Source organism: Sapajus apella, unplaced genomic scaffold, assembly GCF_009761245.1.
Source record: "Sapajus apella isolate SASKATOON/1434 unplaced genomic scaffold, GSC_monkey_1.0 scaffold90, whole genome shotgun sequence".
In the NCBI taxonomy this organism is placed as follows: domain Eukaryota; kingdom Metazoa; phylum Chordata; class Mammalia; order Primates; family Cebidae; genus Sapajus; species Sapajus apella.
In genome coordinates this window covers 673,560-690,768 of record NW_022437030.1, presented here as the reverse complement: position 1 = coordinate 690,768, position 17,209 = coordinate 673,560, and the positions used below count along the sequence as shown (strand labels likewise).

Below are 17,209 nucleotides of genomic sequence, written 5' to 3'. Positions count from 1 at the left end.
AAAAAATGCTCATCATCACTGGTCATCAGAGAAATGCAAATCAAAACTACATTGAGATACCATCTCATGCCAGTTAGAATGGCGATCATTAAAAAATCTGGAGACAACAGATGCTGGAGAGGATGTGGAGAAATAGGAACACTTTTACACTGTTGGTGGGAGTGTAAATTAGTTCAACCATTGTGGAAGACAGTGTGGCGATTCCTCAAGGACCTAGAAATAGAAATTCCATTTGACCCAGCAATCCCATTACTGGGTATATATCCAAATGATTACAAATCGTTCTACTATAAGGACACGTGCACACGAATGTTCATTGCAGCACTGTTTACAATAGCAAAGACCTGGAACCAACCCAAATGCCCATCGACGATAGACTGGATAGGGAAAATGTGGCACATATACACCATGGAATATTATGCAGCCATCAAAAACGATGAGTTTGGGTCCTTTGTAGGGACATGGAAGAACCTGGAAACCATCATTCTCAGCAAACTGACCGAAGAGCAGAAGATCAAACACCGCATGTTCTCACTCATAGGCGGGTGTTGAACAATGAGAACACATGGACACAGGGAGGGGAGCAGTACACACTGGGGTCAGTTGGGGGGAAATAGGGGAGGGACGGTGGGGGGTGGGAAGCTGGGGAGAGATAGCAAGGGGAGAAATGCCAGATGTAGGTGATGGGGAGGAAGGCAGCAAATCACACTGCCATGTGTGTTCCTATGCAACAATTTTGCATGTTCTTCACATGTACCCCAAAAGCTAAAATGCAATAAAATAAATGGGGAAAAAAAAATTTAAAAAAAAATTTTAAGAAATTTTTTGCAATTTTTTTTCTGGAAATAAATGATTTATTATATTAGAGACTATCTGTGCAAAACAGTGATACAAAGAATCTTTTTTTTTCCTAATAATTATTCACTTTTTCTTTTTTTATTGTACTTTAGGTTCTGGGGTACATGTGCAGATCATGCAGGATTGTTGCATAGGTACATACATGGCAAGGTCGTTTGCTGCCTTCATCCCCCAACAGCTGTATGTGGTATTTCTCTCCTCATTATCCCTCCCCACCCTTCCCACCCCCGCTGTCTCTCCCCTAGCTGCCCCCTACTGACCACATGTGTTTGATGTTCCCCTCCCTGTGTCCATGTGTTCTAATTGTTCAACACCCACCTATGAGCGATAACATACGGTGTTTGGTTTTCCATTCTTGTGTCAGTTTGCTGAGAATGATGTTTTGTTTTTTAGCCCATCAGCTACAGTTGGAGTTAGTGTATTTTATGTGTGGCCCAAGACAATTCTTCTTCCCATGTGGCCCTGGGAAGCCAAAAGATTGGACATCCCTGTCTTAAGCTAATACATTATTAGACTTCCTTTTGATAATTCTACTTTGTCAACTTGTTTGGCAAACCATGAAATCCATGATTTTCACAATGTGTCCTAGAGGGAAAAGTTGAATTCATAAAGACATTATGCATTCACGAAATGATACAAATGAAAAAAACAGTAACATCTCATACTTAGTAAAAAATTAACTTAAATCACAATTATATCAATATAACACTCTTTTAATTCTAGTATATCAATCTGTGACATACTTTATTTCAAGCATCTGAAAAACCTTTGCAATACTGATTTGTAAAGTCAAATCTCGGTAGACAAATTACAAGTTTTTCATGTGTCTCTATTATTAGCTTATGAGTAAATATACTTTTTCTCTGTAACAGTTTCTTGTAATCATGTTCTGGTGGCAGAATAGTAATGATTTTTTTTATGGTTTGACTTGAAATACAGGCCTTAAGGAGAAAATGTGCTATCACTTTTTTTTATTCTTTTCTTTTTTTTCAGAGTTTCCCTTCTGTTGCCCATGCTGGAAAGCAATGGAGTGATCTCGGCTCACTGCAACCTCCTCCTCCAGGGATCAAGTGATTCTTGTGTCTCAGCCTCCTGAGCAGCTGGGATTATGGGTACGCACCACCAAACCTGGCTAATTTTTATATTTTAAGTAAGAGATGGGGTTTCACCATATTGGCCAAACTGGTTTCAAACTCCAGGTTTCAAGCAATCTGCCTGTCTCAGCCTCTCAACGTGCTGTGATTTTAGGTGTGAGCCACCATGCCTGGCCTACTACTTTCAAGTGTAAATTAAAACAATATGTTCATATGATTAAAAAAACAAAACAAAATATTAAGTGATCAAAACTGCCTTCATAGTTACTTGTGTGTGTCTCTGCTAAAATATAGAAGTTGGAAACACATCTGAAACATGTGGTCTAGAAGGGAGAGGGAATAATACTAATGATAATGACACAAATATTGACTGTACGTTCACCTGGCACCAGCCCTTGTGCCATGTGCTCTCTTTCACCTGAGTACTGACTAGGTCCGACCCTGCTTAGCTTCTGAGATCAGACGAGATCAGGTGTTCAGGGTGGTATGCAGAGAGACACCATGTACTCTCTACATATTCTCTGCCCCTCCCCACCTCCACCCATTCCGACTTCCATGGCCACCCTCCTGCTGTACACCTTTTCTTGGGTCTGATAAGTGTGTGGGCATTGGGCACCTTAACCTGGCATTTGCTTCATCCTGCAGTGCAAGGTCTGCTTACCAGAAGTGGCCCACTAGGCACTTAGATTCCACACCTGGCTCCATGTGCCAGCAAGCTGGGATTCTTTCCCATTTAAAGTGTGAGAATAGGTAGAAATTCTTTGGATCCTAAAACCTCCAACGATTTTCTTTAACGGATGAAACCACATGGGGTGGGTTTTGGGAGTGTGCCAGCCATCCTGAGGGAAACCTCGGAGGGAACAAGCTACTAGATGGTTCCATCAGTCTTTTGCCCATATGCCCAGGTCAGATGACCAACTGATTTACATGTCAGGACCACTACGGACCTCTACTAGATTCCTCCGGCTTCACCCTAACCCAGGCATAGGTCACTATCTTTCAGGTCCCAACATGTGTTCTGGTGCTCCACCTACCCAGCACTGCCCCGGTGAGACGGGCGGATGGTGCACCCTCAGGAGACTGGAGAGGCCTGGGAATCCCACCTCAGCCAGCAAGTGCACCAGCCTTCACCTTCATTGTGCCAAGTCAACTTTCTTACAAACACTGACTCGCACAGGTGCATTATTTCTTAATCCTTACAAAACCTAATAAGGGAGGTATTACTGGTTTCCATATTTAACAGATGAAAGAAACAGAGGCACATGAAATTAAATAACTTGTCCAACATCACACAGCTGGAAACAGCCTGGAAACCAGTGCATTCGTTTATGCTCGTTGTCCTGAAACGAGTTAATATAGTAGGCCAGAGACTGCCAACTACAGAAAGAACTGTTTGTAAGATTGGCCCTTGGCTGGTATGCGGCCACTCAGATTATGAAAGTGTTTCCACTATTCCCTCAGAAGAGTGGCTCACTATACCTAAAGTGTTTACATTAACAGTGTGGTTGATACTACACACCTGGTTTCCTTGTAGATATCTGGAACTTTGGTGAGTGCTAGACAGAGGATACCTAGATGACCAACCACCAATGAAAACCTTAGGCTACAAAAACCTCAAGTTGCTATTGAACTTCCCTGATAGATATTTTACACATGTTACAATCAGTCACAATCATTTGCTGGGGGAATGATGTGTATCTGTGTGACCCCACTGGGGAAGACTCCTAGATGCTGGCATCTGGCTTCCTCCAGACTGTGTTCCATGTACCTTTGCTGATTATGCTTTGTCTTCTCTCCCTGTGATAAACCATAGCCATGACTAAGGCCATCTGTTGAGTCATGTGAGTCCTCCTAGGGAAGCATCAAACCTGTCAATGGTCTTAGGGACCCAAGATGCATTGATGTACACATATGGGCACTTACTATATTAGGAGCTTGGATCACAGAGATGTAGGTAAGTAAGGGAATAGCATATTATATTTGTGTAGAGCTTTATAGTTTTTAAAATGTTGTTATGTATATTATTTTTTTTAATTTCCACATAACCCTGTAAAGCTGTTTTCTAAGCCTAGCCTCTTTGTATGCAAATAAATAAAGTGTTACATATATATATTTATATATATTTTCGAGATGGAGTCTCGCCTCTGTTGCCAGGCTGGAGTGCCGTGGTGCAATCTCGGCTCACTGCAACCTCTGCCTCCTCGGTTCAAGTGATTCTCCCGCCTCAGCCTCCCAAGTAGCTTGGACCACAGGCACATGTCACCATGCCCTGCTAATTTTTGTATTTTTAGTAGAGACAGGGTTTCACCATATTGGCCAGGATGGTCTCGATCTCTTGACCTCGTGATCCGCCTGCCTCAGCCTCCCAAAGTGCTGGGATTACAGGCGTGAATTACCGCGCGCGGCCAAGTGTTGTATTTTTAAACTAAAGTTCACTTACGTCAGAGCAATTCACATGTCCAAAAGTAATTCTGATAAGGATTTTCTTTAATAAAATATTGGTTAAAATTATGGATATTGTGAGGTTCTTGAGAAACTGGGTCTTTATCAAGCAACACCAGATGCAAAACCCAAACAAATCCAAGTCTAAATAACAATTCTCAATACCTCTTTCTTAAGGTGTTCCTTTTATTTCAGGATTTCAAACCCTGGGCTAGAAAGGCAGAGGCTGTTTTAACCTATCTAGGCCGCCCTAGGATGTGGCTGTCTCTTTGTAAAGTACATTCTTCTTCAGAAGATGCCATTGCTATACTAGTTAAATTAATCCTTCAGAATGATGGGAGAATTCCCGTCTACACCACAGTGTTTTACCTTATCGGCCTGACGCATATAGCAGTAGAGAATTCCTCTCATGCATTTTATAGCTGAGTGCTCCAGCTCATGGGTCCTTCCCTTGTCATCATCAATGCGCCTGGGTGAGAGAGATAACTCATGAAACAAATTGGAAATGCATTTGAAAAGGAAGCAGAGCTTTTGATAATTAAGTATTTAACTCTCTGGCTAATCCTGTGTTCTGGTGACATCTACCAATTCTGTCACAGTGAAACTCCATTTTCTCAGCAAAAGTAGAAATGTTGTAATAAAAAAAAATCCTATGATGGAACTTAGGTAGATTTTACTTCTTTCAAGGACATAAGCCAACTTCTTTTAAAAACAGTATATAGTATTTCTACAGTGATTTGGCTGAAATTTTAAAGGATATTTCTATTGGAAAAAAATCCACCAACAGATTGTTTTAAATTCACTGTTACAAAATAAATGTAATTTTTATTACCTATCCCTGTAGGTTAGGCAATGGCCATTTGGATTTAAGTAGCAGCCACAAGTTAAGGTAGGTGCTGGCTTTCTTTGCTCTGCAATGTGTTTAATACTGTCAGGGAAGGCATTCAGTCACAGTTAAGTATGCCTTCAACTAAACAACATCCAGGATGATACATGATGTATTTTGGCATAAAGTTTTATATTCTTTGGTTTTATTTAAAATCAATTGACCATATTTTACATCTCTTGCTTTTAAAAATAAAGAACAGCTAAAATCTAACTATTAAACTATGTTAAGATGTTCTTTCTGTCCACAAGTTGTTTTTTATTATAGATCAGTTTTCCAAAGATGGATGAGAGTCCCCACTACTAAAAAACAAAAGTGGCTTATTTATTGTTTCACTTAATCTTAACTGAAATATCTGGTGATCATTCTCACATGATTAAAAAACATCACCTCTCTCCTTAAAAAGTATACTATAATTACCTCCCACTTCAATCACAGGCTGCATATACCATTCACTATTAGGAAGAATGATTATTATTTTGACATAGTATAGTGAATGTCAGTTAAAACTAAGTTATTCATCATTAGCACATCATACCTTCTTTTGCATGCTAGCATTGTACAAATATTAGCATGAATTTGCTCTATACAGTACTTTTCTCCTTGATGTCGAACACAAGTGTTTTAATAGAGGCAGATTCTACATAGATAGTGTGTCTGGCAAAGTAAGGACTTTAAAGTCTCCATCTGATGTTAGAAGCATTTTGGGAAAAGGTTAATATCTGACTTTTGTCGATATGCTGCGTGTACTCTTGTATTTGTTAAACATTTTATTTAGAAAACATTTTATTTCCTGTAAACATTTTATTTAGAAAAACTTCAAATCTACAAAAAAGTTAAAAGGATGTTATAATGAATAAGCCTTTAACTCTCCACTTAGATTAACCATTGTTAACATTAGCTTGCATTCTCTAACTATAATATTTTCTTCACTGTTTGAAAGTAAGCTATGAACATCATGACCCTTCACTTCTATACAATTCAGGGGTATCTATAGAAAACAAGGAGAGTTGCCTACATAACCGGAATACCATTATTATACCTCAGGAATTTAATATTGACACTATACGATCTAATAGTTAGTCTTGGCTCAAATTTATTGAAGTATCCCAAAAACATACTGTATAGCATTTTTTTTAAATGTGTGATCCAATTAAGGAGCATGTATTACATTTAAAAAATGCTAACAAATGCTATTGTATTTAGCTGTTGTATTTCTTTAGTCTCTTTTAATCTAGTCATCCATAATACTGACATTTTTAAAGAGTCCAGGCAAGTTGTCTTATAAATAGCCACAATTCAGCTTTGTCTGATTTCTTGTTCCTATGTAGACTCATGTTAGATAACTTGGTAAGATGTTAGCACAAGGTGTACTTCCCATTGTGTCAAATCAGGAATGGCAACTAACATCAGTATGTCTCATTACTGGCTTCACCAATTGGTGAAGGTGCTACTGATGCTTCCTGTACTCCTAAGATCAGTAGCAGTTTTACATTTAATAAAGCCACATTGTCCTTACCTAGAATATGTAAGGAAATGCTTCTAGTGATGTCAGCATTCAAGTGTGCTTAAAGAAGACTACTTCACAGTATCTCAGTGTTTTCTTTCTTTTTAAAATCCAACACATCAGTGATTTCAAACAGATAAATCATGTTCATGCAGAAGACACAATTTTTAAATCAGAAACATACATATGGGTCACTTTCAGAAAATTAATATTCAAAAAGTTAATCTTACTAATGTTAATTATGGTTAAAATATATTACCACTGACTATGTGTTAGCATCCACATTCAGTGCTTTCTACATATAATGAAATAAATAAAAGAGAAATTTTGTATTGTTAAACTTTTTTTTTTTTTTTTTTTTACTTTATACAATTATTTCATTTACAACAAGACCTAGTAACAGATACTTCACTGAAGTGCAGTGATAAAACCAGGAAACTGGGTAGGGGAAAATAATTCTGACCCTGTTTCTATCATTAATTAGTTACATCATTTTGAACAAATTTGTTAGTATTCTGGGCTCTCACTTTACCATCTGCAAAATTTAGTCATCATCAGTTCTCTCCATGACTGAAACCAATCAAGTCAATGAGAGTGGGTAGGTAGTTCACTCTACTAATGACTAATGCTGATTTAGAAACCTAGAGACAAAAAGTTTTGGTCACAAAGTCATAAAATCTTAGAACTGGTCTGATATAAACTCTTAGAAAAAGGCTGGGTGCGGTGGCTCACACCTGTAATCCCAGCACGTTAGGAGGCTGAGGTGGGCGGATCACGAGGTCAAGAGATCAAGACCATCCTGGCCAACATGGTGAAACCCTGTCTCTACAAAAAATAAAATAAAAATAAAAGACATAAACTCTTAGAAAAATGAAAAATTTTAGGTCGGGCATGGTGGCTGACACGTGTAATCCCAACACTTCAGGAGTCAGAGGCTGGCAGATCACATGAGGTCAGGAGTTCCAGACCAGCCTGGCCAACATGGTAAAACCCTGTCTCTACCAAAAGTACAAAAATTAGCCAGGTGTGGTAGTGCACAGATGTAATCCCAGCTACTAGGGAGGCTGAGGCAGGCGAATTGCTTGAACCCAGGGGGAAGAGGTTCCAGTGCACCAAGGTTGTGCCACTGTACTCTAGCCTGGGCAACCTTGTCTCAAAAAGAAAAAAGAGAAGAAAAGAAAATGAGAAGGTTTAGAGGCCTAAAAAGGGATGCGAGCAGTCATAAGTCACAGAGTGAGTCAGCAGCAGAGCCAAAAGATGCTTAGTTAGTCTTGGTCCTACAAAAACCTCCTATCCACCCTCGAAGTTGCTAGGAGAACATACACCAGCTCACCTGTATGCAAGAGCCAAAGCCCAGGCCCCGGCAGCACAGTATAGGCTGTCCTGGATCTTGGCCTTCTGATCACCACCACATGTTTTAGTGGGAAAGAGACCTGTAGTTGGACTTTGATATAGCAGCAATGTTGACTTGACTGCAATTGAAGGCAAGACAAAGAATGAATTGTACTTTTCTTGGGCTAAATGTTTTAATCTTCTTTGGTTTCCTCATCCCAATTCCGACAATTTTGTTTTTAAACTTGCTATAGTATAAAACTTCTGAAGATGTGGAAACAACTTCATGTTACTCCAGCCTTAGTGGGAATCCACCCTACATAAAGAAGTCTTTCCAGATTTTAGGAAAGGACTCAGCTAATTAGGACTTAAAAAGCTTTTAGCACTTCCCTGGTAATGGCAATTTGTGTTAGAAGTCTTATTAAGACACCTTCAGGTACAGAGGGAAAAAAGATCAATCAAAACACTAACTATAATATTTTTAAAAAATCAGTTCAACGGGGAAATTTAAAGCAAATGCACAAGAAAGAGAGTAGCATACATTTGCAAAATCACAAAGCACCTCAACTGCTACAGTAAATGATCAACAATGTAGGAAGGGCCAGGGGAAGATCACAGGACAGGCCAGAATCCTGTGTTTCACTGATGACTAAATTGTTCCTGGTCTTCAGAGGAGTGTACGGTATTTATTTTACTTTATACAGGTTAGGAGAATGTTTAACATTTTAAAATGGAATTCCATCCATATATAACATGAACACAGAAACAAGTAAATAATTTTTTGTGAATGTTTCACTTAAATAAGTCTGAAATTAATGTTTTATCTTTTATAAATGAGCTCTAAAATTACATTTATGAAAAGCTATTTTATTGTTATTTAACTATAAATGGATAGGTAACATTTTTCCTAAAATACATTACATTAACCTTATCTAGATTGGCAACTACTTTTTTGTTTTGAGACAGGGTCTCGCTCCATAACCCAGGCTGGAGTGCAGTGGCATGATCATAAGTTCACTGCACCTCTAACCCCTGGGCTTCCGTGATTCTCCCAACTTAACCTTCTAAGTAGTTGGGTCTACAGGCACTTGCTACCATGCCAGGCTAATTTTTAAACTTTTTGTAGAGATGGAGGGCTTGTTATGTTGCCCAGGCTGGTTTCAAACTGTTGGTTTCAAGAGACCTCCCATCTTGGTCTCCTAAAGTACCAGGATTAAAAGCATGAGAGATCATGTCCAGCTATGTTATCTACTTTTTAGGATAGTTTTTCAAAGGTCAAAAACACTCTGTCTGTCACAGAGATTACAGAATTAAAATTTCTGTTTTTCTCAGACTAAATTGATCTTATCATAATCAATTCTTTTAGAAAACCAGGGTATTTATTATTTTTCCCAGTGTAAAGAATTAGTCCTAGAAGTCCAAAATACACAACTGACATTAAAATATATATATAGTTAGTTCTCTTTAGGTAGTTATTGCCAAAAAGATAATAAAACAGGCAACTTAATGGATGCAAGAATCTTGACCAAAATAAGTGAGATTGAAGTTTCATATAAAGTTGAAATAGACAAAAAATCTCTTATCTTAAGGGGAGAGAAATCAAATTTTATTTTTTCAGCCATACTAGTACAAGTAAATGGCATAAAATATAAATGAACAAAAAGATTAATAGGCATTCTAATATATAGTTTGACAAAGAGGAGTCCCATATACACATATCTGAAAGCTGTTTACTCACATTGAAAACAAAATTTGCAAGGCTGATTCTAGAAAAACAAAATAAAACAAACAAAAACCAGGACTCTGATATTAATAATACTAACCTGTGATTATCTCTTGTATCTTAGCAAATTAGAAATGCATATAAAAAGTTTAGGACTATCTGGAAACCATTTTTAGGTAAATGAGCAAATTAACACTTGTGTGAAATATTTGTGTATTAATCAAAAAACATCCTCAAGGTCTCAAATCTGGTAATGTTTAGAAAGATTTAAAAGACACAGAAGATATTGGTGACAATTTTAAAATTATTCAAGGGCCAGATATCATCTGCCAGATTCCTTTTATGGTCCTGGTATCAATATACAATTGGAATATCGAGCTGCTTAAGCATTGAAAGTACCCCAATATCCCAATGACAGAACAATATTACCCACATACCACACATGACTTAAGTGGGGCAGGGGAAATACTAATTGCAGCTACTTAAGGACATGTTTTCCTCGGATTTTGCTCACCAATTCTGTAATAATGATCCAATTTATCCCAGAGAGTTTCATTATCAGGTCTTGGAAGATTAATGCTTTTAAGAGGTTCATAAACTGAGCCTAAAAGAAAAAATAAAAACCTATCAAATTCAGTCATTTTCACAAAGATAAAGAAATATTCTAAACAAATGAAGAAGCAATACTTAATTTAATTTCCATTGTTTTATGGGAAGTACCATACTTTACTACTTGTAAAACTTTTTGATGGGGGAACAAGAGGGAATAAAGTACCTTTGACAATAAATGCAGAAGAGCTGGAAATGTCATGGAATAGTCCCAACACTCAATCCAACTAACTGATCTGTGTACAGTCCGAACAACTCAGTATCACTAATACTCATGTGGGGGCCATTTGTCAATAGAGTCTAGTTATTAAGAAATATGTCTAATTTTGCGACCATAAATCCAAACAATTCCTTACGCTAATGTTTCATCATACAATTTTTTCTCAAATGATTATACCCCGAAACCCTCAAGGAAAAAAGATAATGTTCACATATTCCAAGGCCATCCACTCCATGAATATTCAGCTAGGTTTCATGCTGAAATTCCTAATCCTCGACTTTCTCCCAGGTAGATGATATTCTTGCCTTATTATCTGGACTGTAAGCAAATCATTTCTACTTCTCAGCCTTGAAAACTATGCCAAGGTGTTAGCAGAGTCAACTGCTCAAAAGCTACAAAATATACAACAACCATGATAATTTGCCACAAAATGGATACAGAAAATTGTTCACTTGACTAGTGCACTTTCTCAACTGCTAACTGAAAGAAAGATGTCTGAACCTTCAGCCATCAGACTAAGTACTGTCTCTCATTCTTGTTAAAAGCACTCAGAAATTATAAACGTCTCAAGGTCACAATTAATCCACCTCTGGATTCATGTAATGTATATCATATAGTCTAAGAACATAGCACAAAAATGAACCTATAATTTACCTAGTGGGGGAAATCACATTGACATGAATTATGTTTCTGTTTTTAAGGAAAATTAAAGCCTTTATCCTCATGAAATTGCTACATCCAACATGCTAGTTTAAAGTCAAGGTTTTGGGAAGCCTATATGTTTAGGCAGATAGTAACATTAAGAAGGAAGGAAAGAAAGGGCCTATACATTCAGGCAACAGTCTCATTATCTTCTGTTGAAAAGATAGGTAATTTGTAGATAAGACATGCTTTGAGAGAAAAGAACATTTTCTTACAAGAGTATTCACAATGGCACCAACAGGAATGGTTTCATAGTGAGAAATGGAGAGACCTATCAACAGATGGAGCATTAGTACTCCTTGCCCGCTTCTGCACAGAAGGAAAAAACTCAGCCACACTCCAGCCATGTCCCTTGCCTTCCTGTATTCAACTAGCTCCATGCAGGTATAAGTATATGGGTAGCCTCAATCAGAAAGGAATAATATGCCACTATTAGAACATAAGGTAATAAGCTCTAAGAGTTTATATACTCCCAGTGAAGCTCATCCACTATGAAAGAAAATAAAGTACAGATAATCGTAATTTACAAATTGTGCATATGCATATATAAAAATTAAAGGGGACACCTTTGCTGGGATGGAAGAATTGTGGGTGAGTAATATTTCTGTTTTTATTTAGATCCCTATTAGTAGAGGTAGTATTTTGCTTTACATATGAAAATAAACTATCGACAGTATATAATTCCATTACAATTAAAAGATACATGTGCATATGCATACAGAGTATGCAAAACTGAAATCAACCTCCATTGCAATGGTAGGTAAATTGATTTTGAAAGATTGTTTTAATGATATTATATCATGATTTTAGATTTAAAAATACATATTTATTTATTTATTTATTTATTTTTAAGACGGAGTCTCACTCTGTCACCTAGGCTGGAGTACAGTGGCACAATCTTGACTCACTGCAACCTCCACCTCCCAGACTCAAGTGATTCTCCTGCCTCAGCCTCCCCATTAGCTGGGACTACAGGCGTATGCCACCACACCCAGCTAATTTTTTGTATTTTTAGCAGAGATAGGGCTTCACCATGTTAGCCAGGATGGTCTTGATTTCCTGACCTCATGATCCACCTGCCTTGGCCTCCCAAAGTGCTGGGATTACAGGCATAAGCCACCATGCCCAGTGTCTAGAAATATTTATTTTTAAAGTGCTAGAGTATTTAAGACCAAAGGGACTACAGTGATTCTGTCATCTAATTTTTCTAAAAAAAGGGGAAAAAATGGAGTTTTATTAGAGGCAACAATAAATGAACAAAAGGAAAATCAGACTTCTCAAGAAAATAAGTATCTACTCAGTAAGAGGTAAAAGAGAAGATGTTCAAAATGTAGCAGAAAAGGGTAAAAGTAAAATCATCTAAACTATACAAAGAACGCCCATGGTAAGTCAGGAACAGCCTGGTTAGATAAATGTTATTATTTTAGTGATCACCATTGTATTGTTTCTAAAGTAACTGCATAAAATTAAACAAGGATATTCCAAACAATTTATGGTAAAAAATACCACAAATCTAAGTCAAAGGAAGAGTAATCAATGTTAACATTTTAAACAAAGATAGGACATCTGGAAAGCATCAGTGCCAGTAAAAATGTGGAGAGAGCAATTAACAGAGGATGAATTCCAAAAGCAAATTAAAGAGATGTGAAATAACAGAAAATTCTACTAAATGATTAGAGTTCCAACTGAAATGAAATTGTAAAATGTTAATTTTTCTTTTCTATGCTTTTCCCATTTGAATTATGTCTATATACAAACATCACAAGGTAAAATAAAACTTATCACTGAGAGAAGAAAAATAGCTCAGAGCAGACTGGGCTAGGTGAGGTATGCAAAACTTATCAGGTCCAGTAAGACAAGAGTATGGGACTTCAATCACACCTTCCCTCCTCTGTACCCACGCCCAAGGGCCATGTTTACAGGCATTTTTGTTCCTGACTAGCTGCCTTACCCATTATCTTCCTGTTCCTGGAATTTGTGATACAAAGAACAATATATAGCTAATTAATAGCTTGTTATTTTAATATAAGTTATTGGTAAACACCTTAGAAGCTGCCTCCTTTCCTTTAAAATTCACTTGTAACTGATGCTAATCAGAGTACACATTCAGGGCAGCTTCTATCTATGTTTCCACATAGCCATCCTCAAGCTTTAGGCTTGAAGAACCTCTATACTGAATCACATTTTCTGAAAGTAGTTATTTAAGGGTAACATTTTGGCACCCCAGATGGGACCCGAAGTGGACCTCCAGAAATCCCCACTGCACTTTACCAGCAATCGGTACCTTGGTACCAATGCGATGAGTCCTCCTTCACCCAACCTTGCCGAAGTCTGCAGGATTCTCTGGTAATGCCACTGCTGGGATCTGAATCTTCCCAGCTTGATTGAGGATTAAGACTTTATTCAACTCATATACATTCTTAACTCGCTGGGGTTGGAATGAAGCTCTATAAAAGGTAAGAGTTTCATTTATAATTCTCTAGAGATCTGTTGACCTCAGATTTGTGACTTTCATTTTTCTCTGAGATTAAGGTTTTACTTCGAACTACTAGTTGGAGTTTTTCAACCTTTTCTATACAGTAGTTTAAACTTTGGTCTTTAAAAAGAGGAAGTGAGTCTTTGTGGCTTAAGTGAAAAACTTGTAATTTGAAAAACTGGTTAGATTCTGAAGCTTGGTTCAATTGTCCTAAAATGTTCTTGAGTGACCAAAACAACAAAAGACCCTCTATGAGTCCCACTAAGTTTCTGGTTATTCAGAAGGAAAATGAAAATTATGGACAACAATATCTCTAAAACCTAGACTTCTTCCTTAAAGAGTGACCCACCATGAGAAACACCAGCTATATTTATATTTAACGCTTTTGGTGCCTCTCATGCTAACATTTAGAAAACTAGTCACAAATAACTAAAGATGACCCCAAATTACAATGGTCAAAATAGTGTATTTTAAAATACCTCAACTAGTTTACATGTGCTCTCAATTTTAAAAAGCTAGCTCTAAAATAAAAAAATAACTAGGAGAGATATTTTCAATACTTAGAAGCTTCTAAAAAAGGTTCTGACAAAGTTATGTATTTGCAAAAGGAAAATATAATATAGTATGAAGTGATTTTTAAAATGAAAAATGCTGCTGAAATTGTTCCTCCTCCTCTTTCTGTTTATTTTTTATTCTAACTGCTCTTCCCTTTCTCCCTCCTACTCTTGGTGTACTGGCATCATTTCAAGAATGAGACAGCCAAGTATAAAGAGATCCCAGAGAGCCTCCAACTGGCCTGCACTCTGAGAGGAGTGTGCAATGAGGTGGAGCCTCTGGAAGTTCACACTGTTTGCCAGAGGGAGGAGCCTGGCCTCCTCAGTTCCAGGGTGGTATCTAGGATTCAATCTATGAGGTGGGAAGCTAGCTAGCAGGACTTTCTCCTTGCTGAGAACCCCTGTTTCCCTTTGTTTTCTGTTTTGTCCATTTTTCTCACCCTTTAAAAAGCCTGTGTGCCTAATCTCTCATGGTCCTGTAACAAGGACCCCGTTTTTAGGTGAAACAAGGAGAAAGTCCTACAACAGGTTAGCACCCAAGGTGGGGCTTGAGAAAGGGCGAGATGCAAACCAAATCACTTTCTCTCTCATTTCTAAGCCTTTTCATCCTCATACTTCTGAGGGTAGGGGAAACCATGCCCCTACCGCCATCACTCCTGGGTGTTGAGAATTGAGAAGCTCAGCCTCAGTCTTCAAGGCATTTTTCTTTCTTTTTTGGAATGGAAGGGCTAACAGCGGCTCCCCGCCCCCCACCCCTCCCTGCCAGGGCTGGGGTGCATGAACCAAGGGTGCCCAATGGCAGGCAGCACTCCCTGCCTTGCATCCAGGAAGCCTTCCCCTCCCCCAGCCAGGAGGTCCCACTCCCAAGGACAGGGATTAAGCCTTTCTCCTAGGTGGAGGAACCACTTGCATAAGAATAAGAAGTTCCTCCTCAGGCATTTTAAACTGGTTTTTTCTTTCCCTTTCTCCACAAGGTCAGGAGTTGACTTTTAAATGAGCTTTTTTTTTTTCTTTTAGAAAAACTAAGCTAGGAATTATAAGGATCACTGTTTATATTCTCTGTAGAATTTTAATTGTGAAAAAGGACTTATGAGGCTGGTCTTAATCTGTAGCCAATCTAGTGTACTTTGCACATATTTCCATGGCAAACTTTGCAGCAGGCCTCCATCTTGTTTTATGTCCTTGCAAGCAAGACCTGCAACCACATGGCAATGTTTTGTTCTAGGCTCACTGTGCTAGGAGTTCAATACTGCCTTAGGGAATGAGTTCTTTCTAGGTTGATTGCTGCATGGTCTTTGCCATTTTTTTTGCTCCCTGCCCCTTCATGAACTGCCTTGGATTTTCCCTTCTCTAAGCCCCTAGAAAAGTTTGAAAGCCAGAAATATCAGCCATTAGGCCTGGTTAAAGTCAGGTATTAAGAAATTTAAAAGGCCCTTATTAAAGAGTTATCTGGCTAAAAGTCACGCTAATTAAAAGCAGATACTCAAGCTCTAACAGTCTGGGACTCCTTAGAAAAAATAGGAGGCGCCAGGTACCCCATTTTGCAAAAAAAAAACTCTGTTTTTTTTCATGAAACCCAGGAATTGGAAACAGATAAAGCCCTCTCCTAATTTAGGGTTCTGTTTTGGATTATGTTGTCTGGCATTTTTGACTTTTGGGAGTATCAAAAATTACTTCACATTATTAGAGAGAGACTGGCAAATGACAGGTCTTGGAACTACTCAACCTTCTTCTGTCTGCCTATCTGTATAGCTATATCTGTGTTGAGTGTGAGGTCTATAAAAAGAGCTCTAACTAATTGGCCTAAATGAAGGCAACTGCTTGGATCAAATATATTTTAAAGGGAAGAAAACAGCTGTGGTACCTTTCAGTTCAAACAAAACAAAAAAAAAGTTCACATGATTTTAATCTTTGAGAAATAAAAACAGCCTTAAAGATTATTAGTAAAATGCAGATATCATCAAAATGTAAATAGGTGGACTAAATTATGTAGGTTAGATACTAGGCTCACTAAATGTATTAAGGTTATAAACCACCTTTTGGGTTTTAAGAACTATCTGCCTTGCCTGATCCACAATTGGTAAGTCAATTGACATATAGACATAGTTTTATAACTTGCCAGGTTTCACATTAAAGTTAAATTTTCTAGGAGTTACCATTAAAACACATAATTGAAACTACTGGAAATAGATTTATATGCTAGATGTATAAGAACAACAAAATAGGCTGGGCACAGTGGCTCATGCCTATAATTCTAGCACTTTGGGAGGCCGAGGTGGGTGGATCACAAGGTCAGGAGATTGAGACCAGCCTGGCCAACATGGTGAAACCCGGTCTTTACGAAAAACACAAAAAAATTAGCCGGGCGCACCTGTAGTCCCAACTACATGGGAGGCTGAGGCAAGAAAATTGCTTGAACCTGGGAGGCAGAGATTGCAGTCAGCGGAGATCATGCCTGTACTACAGCCTGGATGTCTGTCTAAAAAAAACAAAACAAAAAAAAGAACAACAAAATTTGTTATTAATGAAAACGCATAAGAAGGTATGAAAATGTAACTTATTGGCTAGGGTTAAAGGATTGTTTTGAGTTAGATAGGATAAAGCTGAAAGTTCAAATAAGCAGTGGAAGGATTGTGGAAATTAATCTTGCAGAGGAGGCTTTCTGTATGAACATAATTGACTAGGTTCTGGGAGTTACTATGTGTTTTCTCTGTGGGTTGAGCATTGGAGTGAAAGCACAACAGGGTACTCTTGGGACACTGATCTGCCCTTTGGTAAATGTGTAAAGGGTTATAAAAGGTTTTTG

The 17,209-nt window shown here is 37.9% G+C and overlaps 1 protein-coding gene across 10 annotated transcripts in view; it reads right to left on the bottom strand.

Annotated features, from left to right (window-relative positions):
• PHKB (phosphorylase kinase regulatory subunit beta) overlaps positions 1 to 17,209 on the bottom strand; it is a 240,712-nt gene that overhangs the window by 189,246 nt on the left and 34,257 nt on the right. For 8 of the 10 annotated variants that reach the window (XM_032255593.1, XM_032255595.1, XM_032255596.1 and 5 more), the window contains 3 exons: positions 10,357 to 10,446; positions 8,121 to 8,259; positions 4,764 to 4,863 (listed from right to left, as the gene is read on the bottom strand). In XM_032255593.1, the coding sequence (XP_032111484.1) occupies positions 4,764 to 4,863; positions 8,121 to 8,259; positions 10,357 to 10,446 (329 nt within the window). Of the gene's footprint in view, positions 1 to 4,763; positions 4,864 to 8,120; positions 8,260 to 10,356; positions 10,447 to 17,209 lie in introns of those variants that run through there. The other 2 variants (XM_032255599.1, XM_032255600.1) reach the window with 2 other exon arrangements.